Genomic DNA, 15,877 nt, shown 5'->3' on the forward strand with positions numbered 1-15,877 from the left:
CAGCCCCTCATTTTATGGAGATCAAGAGAGGGAAGGGCCTTGGCCGAGGGTTGGGGGCTTGGGTGAGGACTGGGCTGCTTCCCTTCCCCTCCCCCAGCCCTGCCCACGTCATCCTGTCCGTCTGCCATTTTGGAAGGTCTGAAATGAAGTGAGAAAGGGGGGCGAGCAGGAAGAGAAGATCAGAACCCCGTGTAAAGGGCGCTAGGTGCTTAGGACCACCCCCCCTAGAATACCGGGCAGCTTGCTGGCTCCTCGGGGCACCCAGAGGGTGTGCGTAGGCTACGGTACAGTTGTCGTTGTCTAAGCCTGCCAGTCTTCGATGCTGCACTGGAAGACTTCTTGAGGCAGCTTGAGCGAAAGCCCGTTGCCTGAGGCTCCCCTCGGGGGACACCCACCGCAAAGGGGGACATTGACACTCAGGCACAGGGGAAGCCACTGAGGCAGCCTCATGGGCTCTTCGCACACCATAGTTAGCTCTGCAGTTTTATGAGCAGTTTAGAAACACCAGGCCAGAAGCTGGGGCCAGCTTGGAACTAGCTCTGCGGGCTCTCAGCAGAGAGAGACCTTGCCTTGCTCAGTTCTGGCTGTGGAAATGAACTCCTGTGACGGGGGACCTCCCTGCTCCGTCCTGTGCTGGGCTGTGTAGCTGGTGATGGGACATTCCTTTGGATTTTAGAAAGCAGAGTTGCCCCAGTGATTCCAGGGCCTGGAAATGAATTGTTTGTTTTATAGAGGGATGCACCGGTGTTGGCCTCTAGCCCCCCCTGAAAGAGTGCCAGCCCCCTTGCTCCTTACTGTCGGGATCTTGGCATGACTGGCATGGCTCAGTGGGCTTTCAGGAACCAGAGCTGGCATGAGTGGGCACGTGGACCCAAGGCCATGGCAACTCTGTCCTCCTGACATCTAGCAGGGATTTGCCAGTGATGAGCTCTGAAAAACCCGGGGACCCAGAAAACTGGATAGCAGCTGGGAGCTGGGGTTATGTGTGAGCAGAGGTTGGCCAGGTTGCCTCGAACTCGCTTCCCGATTTATCGGGCCAACCCCCAGGGGCTGATATCGGGAAGAGTCTTTGACAGCAGAACGCTTTGCACGTGTGATAGGGTGGGAAAGACCACTGACCTCTGCACAAACGCTGTGTTGACTTGCAGCCTTTCTCCTGTCGTTAGGAGCGTGTGTGGCTGCATTTGGCTTCAGTACCTAGCACAGTGCCTGGAAGGAACACAGGAGGTGATTACTTGGTGTTTATTCACGGATCCTCTCCCATCTCCATACCTTTGCTCATGCTGTTCCTTAGACCTGACCTTCTGTCCTTTTCTGCCTCTTGACTTCCTCCTGCACACCCTTTACAGCCTCCTCCAGATGGTACCAAGCTTGGCTCGGACCTCCCTCTTCTGTAAGCTTCTCCCAGGACCTCTGGTTTGGAGCTGGAAACAACTTCTGAGGTCATGGGACCCACTTCCTCATTGGACAGAGGAGAGAAAAGGACGGAGGGATTTTTCGCTCAGGAAGTTTGTGGGAGGCAGATCTAGGATTCAGGGGGCTCCTGAGCCATGAGCTCATTTTGTGAAACAGTACCTTATGGATTGGGGTGCCCTCTATCCCTTGGCTAGACTTCACCCTCCGCAGAGGCACGAGGGCAGGACCGTGTCTCGCTTCACCTGGGATTCGCATCTCTTAGCTGTCTTCCAGGTTGGCACGTGATGTTCATTTGTTGAGTGAAGGACAGCAAGCAGTTTCCCAACTCAGTTGCTCAGGGCTGGCCCGGGGCTGGGGAGGGCTTGCCCGCATGAACAAAACAAATGCTTCAGTGCCTTGCTTTTAGCGTCGGAATTGTGGGCCAAGGCAGGGGCCCGGGGTGAGCTAGGTAAAAAAGGGCCCTGAGGTAGACCTTGTTATCTAAAGGAGTAATTAGGGTGTCTCTTGGAAATCTCAAGGGGCTGTCAGACCTCAGGTAACACCTTCTTTTTCCTGCTCCTCTGGCTTCTGAAGGCTGATTCCTTTTTGCAGTCAGGGTCAAAATGACCATGTTGGGCTCCCCCTACCCTGGGCCTGGAGTGGATTCAGAGAGACGGGTGACTGCCTGGAGGGATGCCTGCTAACATTCTGCTCTCCTCCATCCTCCTGTGTGCGTTCAGTAGAGGAGGGGACCCCTTGCCTATGCTGCCTCCCGGGGACGGGGGGCTCTTGGGTCAGCTTGGAAAACACAGCCTGGCGGCTTTCCCCTGTTGCCACCCATCTGCTCTGCCCGGTTATTTGTCTGCAGTACTCAACCAAGATACACATCAGCTTACATGTCCACACGTGCTGGGGCTCACCGATGTTGGCTGTCCCTCCAAACCTTCTGCTCTCAGCCCCCCACTCTTCTTTTCCCTGGCCTTCTTCTAGATTGTTTGACTTTGCATGGATGCCCAGTGAGTACCTGGGGGTCACTCTCACTACATGTCTGGCTCATCTGCTCTCCTGGTCATCCCTGACACCCACATCTTTTGTCCAATTTGTAGAGTCTTCAGATTTGTCCCTTTAGAGGTATTTGGAGTAAGAGTCAGACTTGTGTTCAAACCCCTTTACTGCTTTGTGACTTAGGGAGGTCTCTTAGGGTCTCTGGGCCTGGGTTTCTCTTCCCTAAAAGGAAGGGATTGGACCAGATGAACTCAAAGGGTCCGTCCAGTTGGAACAACTTCGGAATGCGCTATTCCCTGTCTAGGTGGAGTTTCAGACAGAAACAAACTCATAGATGGCTAGCGTGGGCTTGCCTTGTCCTTTCCCCTTCGAAATCAGCCCAAGTTGTCATCCAGAGCAGGGAGGAGCAGGGAGTGGAAGCATCTGTTCTGTTGTGAAGGGTCATCATCTGTTACTGTCACTAAGGCCACATGAGATTACTGTTTGGCTTGCGAATGTCAGTAGGTCTGGGCAAACATTGGGCCCGGGCTCCTGCTCTGTAGAAATGGGGGATGTGTGGAGATTCAATCACATTATCATTTATCAACAGGCGCTAATGGATTTGGTTAAAACACAAGATATCAGGGAGATACCTCCAATTGCCTTGCACACAGAAGATGGTTAATAAATGTTTGTTGAAGGAAATGGCGGCCCCTAATGAATATATTGGCTCATTACTTTTGTCACTTGCTCACGTTGGCCTGGCTCTGATCTCCGCCCAATGTGGGAGATGCCAGCCTAGCTAGCAGGGCTGCCCCACTCCTGAGGAAGCAATGGGAACTGCCCCTAACCTGATTGCTTGCTTTCTGTGATTCCCTTGGTTCTCCTGTGTTGCCCAGTTTCTAGAGCTGAACGTGGCTGATGCTGCCACCATTTTGGGCAAGGATGCTTGAAGTAAATTTCCTGAGGAGTTGGCTGTGCTGTGGGCATCAATGAAGTAGGTGATGTTTCAGGCTTGACTAGCCAGTGTCCAGGCATCCATCAACTCTGCAGGCCAGGCTCATTCTGTTGACCAGCAGAGACAGGGGCTGGGAGAGGGAGGGGGGTCTCCCTAACTGGCCACCTCTGACTCTTCATCTTTTTTCTTAACCTTCTATTGTTTTGAGATCACCTAGCTCAAACTCCTCATTTGATAATCGAAGAAACTGAGGCCTGGGAGAGGGAAATTATTTGTTTGAAGTCATTTAAGGGAAGAGGATAAGTGCTGAGCTAAGTACTTTTACAAATATTATCTCATTGGATCCTTATAAGAACCCTGGATGGTAGGTGCAATTATGACTTCCACATTTTACAGCTGAGGAAACTGAGGCTGACAGAGGTTCATCAACTTGCCCAGGGACACACAACTAATAAGTATCTGAGGCCAAACTTGAACTCAGGTCTCCTTGACGGTAGGCTTGGCATTCTCTCTGCTGTGCTACCAAAGCACTGAACACTAAGTGAATTTCCGAGTATTGTGTCCACCGGGCCAGGACTAAGGACTAAGTTGGTAAAGAAGGCTGGCAAGGCCCCCTTTGCATGGGAAGAGCGAGCTCAGGTGACTTTTCATCAGCAATTCATTTGATTAAGCACCCACTAGGTGCTAAGCACTAGAGGTACACAGAGGACAGTGGTATGGGTTGGACAAGATGGCTGATCAGGTCCCTTTCAACTCTCACATTCTGTGATTTATGTGAACTAAGGTCCCCTGATTCCAAATTAAGAGTGCTTTCCACTGTACCTCATGTCCTCTGACTTTGAAGGTTGACAAAGGAGGCTCAACAAGCGCTCCCACAAACTTTCTCAGGGTCTGAGTCAGCAGAGTCAGCTTTGGAGGTGCTAGACCCACGGACTTGACCAGTACAGCCATTCTTCAATTCTTGCCATTGGTAGTAAAGGGAGGAAGGATGAAAAAATGTTGACTTTGGATGCCCAGAATCCAGGTAGTCTACTATTGCCATTACAGTGAACTTCTGGCTGGTTGCCTGTTTCTATGTGACCAATGTGACCATGGTTGGTGGAGGCGTGGGGGGGGGGAGGGAAGGGAGGTAGCATTAGAGGTGAGGAGGAGTGAGGAGGAGCGCTTTCCTGGTCAAGGACTTAGCCTCCAATAAGTCAGCACTGGGACCAACAGCATGTCGTAAAAGTAAAGCTACAAGGAGTATAAACCCCTCTAATGACTGAAAATAGTAAAACTCTGTGCCTAGTCCCGTCCACACAGTGATTCCATGAGGGGCTCCCATGGACCATAAAGTGCGTACAGCTCATAAAAAATAGAGCTCGCCCGGCTCATAAATTCCATTGAAAACAAATATGCTAACTAGAATCGTTAATGAATCATTGAATTAACAGTAATTTGATTAGAATTTGGAAGGGCTTTGGGGGAAAGAGTTAAGGGGCCCCAGCTCTCTTTGGAAAGTTGGCCATAAGATGTTTGGGTTGCTGTCATTTTTTGGAGAGCAAGGAGCGGGGCTTTTTTCCATTGTGGCAAATAGAGGTTTTCCTCTCACCTCGGGACTCCAGCAGACATACCTTGGTAGGTAAGCAGACCATCTGTGGTTGTGTTAAAGCCGTTCTGGCTCTTAGTCACATCCACCTCTCATTGGACCAGGGAGTTTATTGATTCATAGCAGACATGTACTTCTGTCTCACTGCCACCCTTGGTCTGATTTGGGCAACGGAGTCGCCCATACAACTCCGACCCAGGCTCCAGGCCAGCCAGTTGAGGGTGGTGTGAGGCTGTAAAGGGCTGTACTGTTTTATACATAGGTCCACATGGGGAACCAGAGTCTTAGATGAGCAGAATCAGCTGCCTTTGAATCTCCGAGTTATGAGTGAGCCAGAGAAGGGTAGAATCCTAGCCTTTCTTGCGTCAGACACCAGACTCACAAAGTCAGCAGGAGCTCCAGTTATCTGCCTCTGTCTCCGTGGCCCATTCTTCACCCCCCCAGCCCTTACCAAAGGTCCGCTCTAAGTAGCTACTGTGATGGGAGCCCTTCTTTATTTTGTTTTGTTTTGCTTTTTTTGGTGAGGCAATTGGGGTTAAGTGACTTGCCCAGGGTCACACAGCTAGTAAGCGTCAAGTGTCTGAGGCCAGATTTGAACTCAGGTCCTCCTGAATCCAGGGCCGGTGCTCTATCCACTGCACCACCTAGCTGCCCCAAGCCCTTCTTTCTTACTGCCACCATAAGCTCGTGCATGGACCTCTTTGGATGAGGAACCTCAGATCTTCACTCCCCAAATTCATATGGCAGGCATAGGGCTGTTCTAAGGGCACTAGGGTGGAACAGATGAAATATTGGACTTGGAGTCGCCAGGAAGCCTGTTTTTAGACGCTGCTCCTGACACATGGGCAAAGTCTCTCCATCTCACTCACCCTGTTTTCTCAACTGTAAAATGGTGACAGTAATACCTGGATTTCTGACCTTCCAGGGCCCTTGTTGTGGACATCACGTGGAATAAGAAACCTTAAGGGCTTTACAAACTTGAAGCACTGGAGAAGTGTTCGCTCTCCTTGTCACCCTGTTCTCGTCAGAAACAAACAAGTAGTCCTTGGCTAGTTACTGTCCTGCTACCATTTTTCAACAGCCAATGGTCTGGAAGTGATGCTATCAGGGGGGAAAACATCATCAATTTTTGTGGTCGAATCAATGGTATTTGGATAGAAGATCATTGTCTGTGGGCTCATAAAAACACCCTTGATATAACTTCTTGGTACACAGGAGAGGGAGCGATCATCCCCGCCTCATTTTAATCTCCTCCTCTGCTATGTCTTTGTATTTGGAAAGTTTTTCAGAAATTCCTAAAATGCAGTTGGGAAACCACACTGAAGACCCAGGAAGAACCAAAGACTTACTTCACTTCCCCATCCAGATAGAAGGATTCTTCTTGGGGATCGTAGGAGAATGCAAAATGGCAGCCAGGGGCAGGGGCTGAGGCTTCCACCTTTGCTGTGACTCTAGCTGTTAGAATGAGGAAAGGGCCTCATTGTACAAGGAATTTGTCTAGCTGTCCCCTGGAGGCAAGGGGCCATCTGCTGCATATTTGGGGATAAATTAATATATGCATGGAACATTGGCTTAGAGATTGACTGGCGATAAGCCAATCAGTAGAAGCAAGAGAGATTTGAACCCATGTATGGGAGGATTCCAAGTCTGGCAAGATAGGGAGGGAGTGAAGAAAAAGATGTAGGGCCTCTGGCTGAGTCAGAAAGGGGGGGGGTAGAGTGGGGTTAGTGAAGCCCAGAATGGGCCTGGGAACTGTGCAGAGGGGTCCAGCCCAACAGTCTCTCAGACTTGACAAGGCTAGACTCTTAAGGCCTGTCATTTGTACACCTGCAATTTGGGGGTTTCTGGGGCATGAGTCTCTGGAGAATCCTCAGCTGTCAGCTCTGACTGCCTGGTACCACGTGATGCTGCTCGTTTTGGAGGTTTTAGTCCAAGGAGGAGGCTCTGGGGCATGGGGGTGGGGTGGGGGGAAGCAGTATCAGGGGAGATTGGTGAATGCATTTGGCCCTAGCCCTTGTTAATTAGGTGCTTTGATTGAAAAGGTCTTTCCTTTCACCCTACTCTGGGCTAGAATAAACAGAGATCTCATTTGTGTAAAGGGACAGCTTAATGAGCCAGACGAGGTAACAATATCAATAAGTATTGAGAACAAGTTTTGCCAGGGATAACTATCATGGGGGTAATTGGATTGCTTATGTATGAAAAAATGCCATGTCTGCTCCACTTGGGCTAAGCTAGGGAGAGTGTCTAAGCACTGGCAAGGACCTTGGAGAGATCTCTTGGGGTGGGTTGGGCCCTTTTGCCACCAAGCCCCTCTGAGCCTTCTTACTCTGTTGTTAAGGGCTAAAATTCTAGCTCGTTTGTCTAAAATATCTAATGAGTGGTCACCAATAAATTATAAGCTTTAGCAAGAGTTAGACTTTTAAGTGTTTATTAAGGAGAATATGAATTTGGTAAAGAGAGAGGGAAAGGCCTAGATTCCTATCTATTAAAGGGAGAGCACATTTCTAGCTCCGCTCTCCACCAACGTCCTCAGGAAAGAGCGTGAGACAGAGCACCAGTCTCTTCCTTCCTCCTCCCACTACCCAACATCACTTCCTTTTCCAAAGAAAAGACTCCTGGTCTTGCCCTGAAAGACCTTCGCTTCATGGGTGGAACTCTTCTACAGTAAGTCTCCAGCAGGGGGCGTCATTCCAATCGTTACACTGTGAAAGCACTTCCTGAGGCTGGCCCTGGCCCTGTTTCCCTTTTGGAAAACGTTAGGAACATTGGACATGGAGCCAGGGGTATGAGTTCTCAGCTCAGCTCAGCCGCTTCCTGGCCGTGCAAATGCTGGCAAGTTGCCTCAGTTTCCGCATTTGTAAAATGGGTTTAATGACGTGGGTCCTACCTCCTTTTCAGGGCCAAAGGAGAAGCTTTTAGGAGATGAGGGGTGGGCCCTAAAGATTTACATCAATGTTCTGTTCTTTGCATCACAGATTGAAGATGGAGGCAAGGCTGCCCTGTCCCGGAAGATGAGAATTGGGGATGAGCTGGTGAATATCAACGGTACTCCGTTATATGGCTCCCGCCAAGAAGCCCTCATCCTCATAAAGGGCTCTTTCCGGATTCTGAAGATGATCGTCAGGAGGTGAGGTGCAAAGAGGCCCACCTGAGTCTGAATGAGAGTAACATGTCTTCTGGAACTAGGCTCTTAGCCAGAGGTGATGTTTTTCCATCCCAACATGAAGCTCACTCTCTCAAATGCCCTGCCTTTCCTTACTTGAATTGTGTGTTGTTGTTGTTGTTGGGTTTTTTGGCAGGGCAATGAGGGTTAAGTGACTTGCCCAGGGTCACACAGCTAGTAAGTGTCAAGTGTCTGAGGCCGGATTTGAACTCAGGTCCTCCTGACTCCAGGGTCAGTGCTCTATCCACTGCAGTGCCACCTAGCTGCCCTTGAATTGGTTCTTAATGGAAAGATTTCCCCACTCCATCACGCACTTTCCTGACTTCTTCACCAGAGGATATTTCTCTATTTGGATTGCTCTGCAGGCTCAGTGGTACATATCAAGACCTCTCTGGGATTCCTTGACCTATGGGACCCTTGTTTTTCTGTCAGTACATTTGGGACCTGGGAGCTCTATCCACCATTGCAGATTGTGACCTGCCTTTGACTTGGGAGGCAAATCTAGGGAGGGCCTTGACGTTCAGAAAGGGTAAGGTCTGAAGCAGGATTTGAACCCAGGTCTTATTGATTCCAAGCTCAGCACTTTGTGTGCTGGGCTGTGCCTCCTCTTCTGGGTCCACGCTCCCTAGCAACCTCTACTCAGTGTGCTTGTTCTAGGGGGAGTTCTCTGCCCATTCCATGGCCCGGTGCTGTTCATTCTCACCCTATGATTGGTCTGGATCCTTCTGCTCTGGGATGTCCCTGGGAAAGGACGCTCCTTCCATTCCTGCAGGGGAGCCAGGTGCCGCTTGGGCTAGGCTATGTGTGCCTCCCAGCCAGTCTCTGGCTGCTCTCCCCACTTCCCCTCCGCCTTCTTTGCAAATGTCCCTTTGCTTCTGTATTCTAGGATTTTGCCAAGAATCTAAATCCAGTTCCTAGCTATGGCGTGGAAAATCCCTTGTTTCCCCACTTTTAGGAAAGTCCGGACATTTGGCCAGGCTCAGATGTGTGGCTTCCCTCCCCTAAACAATGGTTTAGCAGTCACAGGGCCCTGGGATGTTGTCTGGTGACAGGCCTGGTGACTTGGGCTCATCCAGGGTGGCTTCATGACCCTTGCTGTCTCCTCGGTCACCTTGGTTTTCAGGGACCCATGAAGCCACATTTTCAGTCTATTGTCCCAGGCAGGAGACGATCCACCTCAGTTGACAAATCAGAAGTAGAATGAAAGTTGAGTTGTGTCCCAAAAGATGGAGAAGGAGGAACATTGGGACCATTTGACCAAGTCCCTAGTGGACTGGGGATCCTCTCTCTCAATTCCTTAGAAGTGCCTCCTGCAGCAGCCCAACTCTGTTAGAAGGGCTCTCTTTACATTGAGCTGAAATCTGCCCCTGTGGACCCCCCCACCCCCACCCCCATTGCCTCTGGGACTAAAGAAAAAGTGCATTGATCTGGCTTTCTTTAGATTACATTCTGGCCATCATTCCAGCCTGTTGGAATCCATTTGAGTCTTAACTCGCTCATACAGTGCCCTGGCTTTCAGTCCCAGCAGCATGTCTTCTGAAAAGGTGGTAAATGTGCCACCTATGCCTTCATTCAAATAGTTATGCCTTTTTGTCATTGTCCTGTCTGCCCCAAGGGGTGCTCTTCTCCCTCTATCTTTATCTCTATCTCACCACCAACATGGCTAAAAAAACCCCAAATCAACCAATTTTAGGTCCTTAGCATTAATTCAAAGCTCCATTTTGCTCTGGGGGTTAACAGCCTTGATGTTTTTCTTCCTAAATTGTCTGAGATCATTGAAAGCACTGTTTAAAGATGTTCTAGCTTGATATTTGTCATCTGCCTACTCACTTCTGGGTCTGTTTTCTTGTCTGTCTGCAGCTCCTGTCCAAGGGATATACTAACAAAGTTAATGGACTACCCAACTGGTTGCATGCATGGGTGACCTATATTTTTCATCCAATTTGTTTTTCTGGTATGAATGATAGAACAGTCTAGTCCTTTTCGGGTTGCTGTCATTTTCATTTAGGAGACCTTGTGTTATTATGGCATGAGCTATGAGTATAGCCCCAGGTCTTCCTCAGGAGTACTGTCTACATGGGAGGGGATCCAGGTTGGGCCTTTCTGTATAGGAATCAGTATAGACATCCAAGAGCATCCTGGATTGCATTATTAGGGTTGAATTGGAGTATTCTTTTGAGCTGCTGAATCAGCCTTGAATTTGCCATTAATTAATTAACTCTCCAAAAGGCTAAAAGCAGGGGTGTCTGGGAAAGGCCTTTAGCTCTACATGGAATGGGATTGGACAGGCTTGTTTGGAGCAGAGAGACAGATTCAGGTGCTTTGGGGGTTAATAAGTCCCTCCCTCACTGGACTCAAGCAGAGACTAGAAGGGGCCCTTAGAGGTCACCAAGTTCAACCTCCTCATTTTGCAGCCCAGAGAGGGGAAGGGACTTAGGACTTACCCAGGGTCATACAGTGGCTAAGGCAAGATGCAAAGATACATCTTTTGGATTACCAGGTCTGCTCACTAGGCCATCCTGCCTCTCTCATGGCCCTTGTTAGGTCTCTTCAGGCTCTGACATTCTAAGAACTCCTGGGAAGAGTTCTCTGAACCCAAGTCTCTGCCCCAAGAAGAGACTCTGCACTGCCCTCTCAAGGATGACTCTTTTGGGCTGAGCTTGCCCCCTTGTGGCAGGACTTAGCTTGTGCATGTTGTGTGTGCCACCCATGAGCAGGGTTTTCTTCTTTTGTTTATTTCAACTTATTATTAGCCACAGACATTTCCTTAGCTGAGTCCTTTTCTCACCACAGTAATGTGGCACAGCTATTGATATTCCCATTTGAAAGATGAACAAACTGAGGCCTACAGAATTAAAGTGACTTGCCCATGGTCACACAGCTGGTAGCACAGCAGCAGAAATCCTCTGGTTTTAGATTTTGAGCCTGAAGGGACCACAGAGGTCCTGCAATCCAACCCCCTAATTGGACAGAGGTGGAAACTGGGGGAAAGGGGCAAATGTCAGAGCTGAGATTTGAACCCAGAACCTCTTCCTCCTAATCCAGGGTTCCTTCTCTTCTACTTTGTGAATGAGACTGTGGTACCCACAAGGTCCAAGGACAAGTTCATCCTTTAGCTAAAGGGCAAAAGATAGCGTGTGGAGTCCAGGAGTGGCCAGACCGCCAGCTGGCATCCTTGGCCCTGGGCCAGTCTTTCCAGTGAGGTGGAAGGCCCCAGGAGTGAAAGGATTTACCCAAGGTCATGCAGCTGATAAGTTTTTAAACAGGTACTAGGACCCAGTTCATCTCCCTGCCTAGTATTCTCTCCACTAAGCCATAGTGCAGCTGTCTGCTAAAGGAAACATTGGTCAGAGCTAATAGTCGACTGGAGTGTCCACAGTAGGATGGATCAAAGAAGCCACAAGGTTGTCAAGCCTGACAGTCCTGGCGCTAGAACTGGGACCAGCCCCAGAGGCCAGCTAGTCTATCTGACCCATTTTACAGATGGGGAAATGGAGATCAAGGGAAAAGAAGAGGATTGTGCAATGTCCCATGAATTGAAGTGTCAGAAGTGGGATTTGAACCCGGATCTGTTTACTCCGGAGAGGATGGAAGGGGCCCTAGAAGCTGAATCTCCCAGCAGTGGGGGAGGGGGGGGGACAGGGATAATGCCATGCTGGAGGGAACAATGGGCCACTTACAGAGGGGTGCCATTTTCTCTGAAGACAGGGACGGGCGGCCCACCTAGAGCCTTTCCTCCTGGCTGGGCCCTCATCCTAAGTGCCATCCGGCCTGGCTTTATCTGGAAGGGCCCAGGGAGGGACAAAACCCAGGCCCTTCTCATTTCCTCTTCCAAGTCCATGACCTCCCACTGGATTCAATCTTTAGGGCGCTTCCAACTCCCTGTCCATTTGTGGGCCCCCAGGAGTCCAATTAAACCTTTCACACCTGGCCAGGGCCTGCTGGCTTTTCCCCGCTCACTTCCTTATTCTCAAGTAGATGGTGAGTCACACTCCCCTGCCCGCCAGCCCCCCTTCCCAGGCACTGATCTGTCTCCAGCCCATTGGATCTGGGTTATGCCGGTTGGTTGCTGGGTTGTTTTTTTTTTTAAACTCACAGGTCCAGAAATAACAGCCAGAGTTAGAATGTACAGTTTCTATGAACACTAAAGGAAGGCCCATTTCACGGTGTGAATAATGGATGAGGGTTGTGCCAGCTCTCCTTTTGTGGGGGCCCCCAAAAGGCAGGGGATGGGAAAAGAGAAGAGGGAGCCTGGACAGTGGGCCCCAAAGAGAGCCCAGGACGATGTCTGACCCTTGAGGACAGGGCCTGGGGAGTTTGCAGCCTTGCTGTTAGAGAAAGCTCACCCTGCCTGTGCCAGGCTCTGTGCTTGGTGCCCAACACCTAGAGACCAAAGCAAACAGCCACTGAATTCGAGGAACTTAGATTCTGTTGGAGGTAACAGCATGCCACAGATAAGAGAAATGGGGGTTTCCCAACTCCCTCCCTCTGCACCCCTGGGCAGATGCATTAGCAAACACATAAACAAGTCAATAGGACAGATGTGCCAAAGACAGTGCCAACAGGATACAGAGGGAGGAGATGGAACATCTTTCTCCTTGAGGGCACATTCATATGTTCCTGTCACATCAGTTCTCTCTGCAGAGAGCCCTACCCATCCTCCCTGCAAGCACGATTATTCCCATTTTCCAGCTGAGGGATCTGAGGCTTAGAGTACTTTGTGACTTAGAGGGGCAATGGAATTAGCCCTCTAGCGAAGGCCCAGTGCAGGGCGCTTTCTTTCACTTGGGGGATTATGGCAAGTGCTTGGAATAAGACCTGTGTTATGAGAAAAGAATCTCCCAGCCTAGGGGCTGCTGGGGAGAGGGTCTATGCAAGGGATCCCCCAATCCATACTTGACCGGTCCCTGGGATCTCCAACAAAATTGGTAGGGAAAGAAGGGATTCCTGAATTTGGAGGAGGTCACAGGCAGCACGGTTCAGAAGCTTTCTTCATTTGGAGTTCAGGTTCCTGGGCTCCAATCCCAGCTCCCCATTCACCGGCTATGTGGTTCTGGGGAAGTCAGCCATGCTCTCTAGGCTTGTGTCCTTATCTCCGAGTCTGATCCTTTGGAGGCAGCTGCCTTTTTTTGGGGGGGGCAGGGCAATGAGGGTTAAGTGACTTGCCCAGGGTCACACAGGTAGGAAGTGTCAAGTGTCTGAGGCTGCATTTGAACTCAGGTCCTCCTGACTCCAGGGCTGGTGCTTTATCCACTGCACCACCTAGCTGTCCCTAGAGGAAGCTTTTGGCCGGCCCTGGGGGGAAGGGGCTCAGCCTCCCTGGAGGTCTTCATTTGTTGGCTTTCTTTTGGCCTCTGCCTGTGGAGGGAGGAGGCTCCCGGAGGTTCCTTCCCAGTGGGCACTGAACGAGATGCCCACTAAGGCCCTGGTGGCTCCTCCAGTCTGGGGGCTTGGGGCATTGAAAAAGGGGGCTTCCCACTCACATAGATGCTCTAGGTGGGGAAGGAAGGGGGCAAGAAGCTTGATTAAGAAGATAAGGGCCCAATTGGAACTGGGCCTTAAGATGCATGCTGCCTGAGAAGGGAGGAAGATGGCTGTGAGCCAGCCAGAACTGGCCGGTTTGGGGGCTAAGCCCTCGTCATCTGAAAAGACAGACCAGTAGGTGCCACTGGAGAGCACTGAATGATGTCCTTTAGCCCAGAGAAAGCCGCAGTTCAGTGAGAAAGAACCGGTTCCCACTGGACCTCCTCCTGCTCTTGCTGCTGGCCTGCCCCACCCCATTTCTTCTGGCTGCTGGCTTGCCTGCACTCTTGTGCTGCTGATCTGTTGTTCCCCCCCCTTATGCCTCCTCTGGCCTACCCTGCCGTGTCTCCTGACCTGCCCCCCCCCCCTTTGCTGCTTAACTCACAGAATTCTGTGCTCAGGCCTCCTCACTCCCAGGCCAGGCTTCTTTCCCTTGTACCCTGCTGCCTCTTCCATGAAGCTTGCCCTGATTGCTGTGTCTGTCTTTCCCTGTCTGGGTTATCCCTCAGTGATCAATCATGGCAGCAGCCTCCTGACATCTTTTGCCTCAAATTGCACTTGGGCAGGAAGCCTCCCCCCTCCCTCTTCCTTCCCGGGCCTTCCCTCTGGTAATTATTTCCTATTTACATTAGAGTGGGAGCTCCCTGAGGGCAGGGGCCCGCTTTTGTCCCTTTTTGTGTGTGCTCAGCACCCAACTTGTTGCCTCAGCCTATTTCCCCGTGGTCCCTCTAACGTAGCAGCTTCTCAAGGCCAGGGATGATGCCCTTCTTTGCTGTTTTAGGTCACCCACACCCATGTGATGAGAATTGCTACATTATCTCTGCTGATCTTCCCCGGGTGGCCAGTCAAGTGCTGGATCTTGTGGATGCTAGGCCTCCAACATCTCTCAGCCCCATCCTTTCCTCTCGGCCTGCACAACCTTTGCTCTCTTTCAGGCGCTCATCATCTCTCACCTGGACTGTTCTGCTTAGTCTCTCTGCTTCTAAGTTCTCTTACATCTCTAATCAAGCATCTACACAGCTGCCAAACCATGAATCTGATCATGTCACTCACCTGCTCAGAAGTCTTCATTGACTCCCTGGTGCCTTTAAGAAAAAATACAGATCCTTAGTCTGACATTTAATGCCTTCCACGTACCTTTCCAGCCTTGGTTCCTGTTACTCTCCTTTCCGGGCTTTCTGTACCAATCGAACCAGTCTACCTTGGAGACTCCTTGGCTAGGCGTGAGCTCCTTTCTACACAAGTCCCTCCCCTTCAGTTCTCTTGAAATGCCTCAGTGTTTGTTACCTTTAGAGACTTCGTAGTCGGGTATCTTGTTCCTCCCTCCAGGGGAATGGGGGCCCCCTAAGACCAGGGGCAGTTTGATTTGGCTTCCCTATCCCCCTAGCACAGGGTCTTAACTCACAGTGCAGGCACTTGTTGAGTTGAATGAAGAAATGTTGATTGTATCCTGTAAATGTGTTCTGAGTTTACCTAGAACGAAGGAACTATGTTTGCCAAAGGCCTTTGTCAGAGAGGCCCCACTATAGAGTGGAGTGGGCGCTTAATTGGGAGTCAGAGGCAAAGGCACATTGGAGGAAATGTAACCCAGGGCCTGCCCTCCAGTGTGGCCCGCCAGCTGACAGGTCATTCATGTTCAACTTTCATTTGAGCCCAGCAGAAGGCAGAGGTCAGACTGTTTCTGTGGTTTGCTGGGTAGTGTGCTTGGGCTTGGCTTTATTGGGAAGACCTATATTCCAATCCTTCCTGATACTCTATTAGCTGTGGGAGTTGACCTCTGTATGTCTCAGGCCACTCTCATCTGTTCCTCACAAGCCTGAGGAGAGCATCGCCCCCTCTTCACATCTCTGGATGATGGTGGCACAGCAGCAAAGAGGGCTGGAGGCCTTGATCCTCTGGCTGGTTTGTGTGCCCCTGGGTGCCCCTGGGTGAGTCATTCAGTCTTTCTCAGCTTTGTTTTCCTCATCTGTATGATGGGGAGAATGGTGTCTGTGCCCACATCCTCACAAGTCTGTTGTGAGGATTAAACTGGGTTCAGGCTAACTGAGGAACAACAGCAACTGAGTCAGGAAATGAAATCTCCTTCTTTTGGCCTATTAATCAATCATCATGCTTTTAATTAAGTGCCTTGGTGGTGGTGGTTTTCCTCCATGCTTGAAGAGGACCAAAGTGACATCACTCTGTTGGGGTCAAGGTAGAGTGTGTCTGACTGGATGCACTTATTTATGAGGCCAAGTTGGGGCTGTGGAGATAAAAGACTATG

General features: G+C 50.4%; 1 protein-coding gene across 2 annotated transcripts in view; it reads left to right on the plus strand.

Annotated features, from left to right (window-relative positions):
• The window catches only part of SHROOM4 (shroom family member 4), a 129,061-nt gene that overhangs the window by 54,664 nt on the left and 58,520 nt on the right, over positions 1-15,877 (plus strand). For both annotated transcript variants that reach the window (XM_043974886.1, XM_043974887.1), the window contains exon 2: positions 7,904-8,055. In XM_043974886.1, coding sequence (XP_043830821.1) covers positions 7,904-8,055 — 152 coding nt within the window. The remainder of the gene's footprint in view (positions 1-7,903; positions 8,056-15,877) is intronic.

This window comes from Dromiciops gliroides, chromosome X (genome assembly GCF_019393635.1).
Source record: "Dromiciops gliroides isolate mDroGli1 chromosome X, mDroGli1.pri, whole genome shotgun sequence".
In the NCBI taxonomy this organism is placed as follows: domain Eukaryota; kingdom Metazoa; phylum Chordata; class Mammalia; order Microbiotheria; family Microbiotheriidae; genus Dromiciops; species Dromiciops gliroides.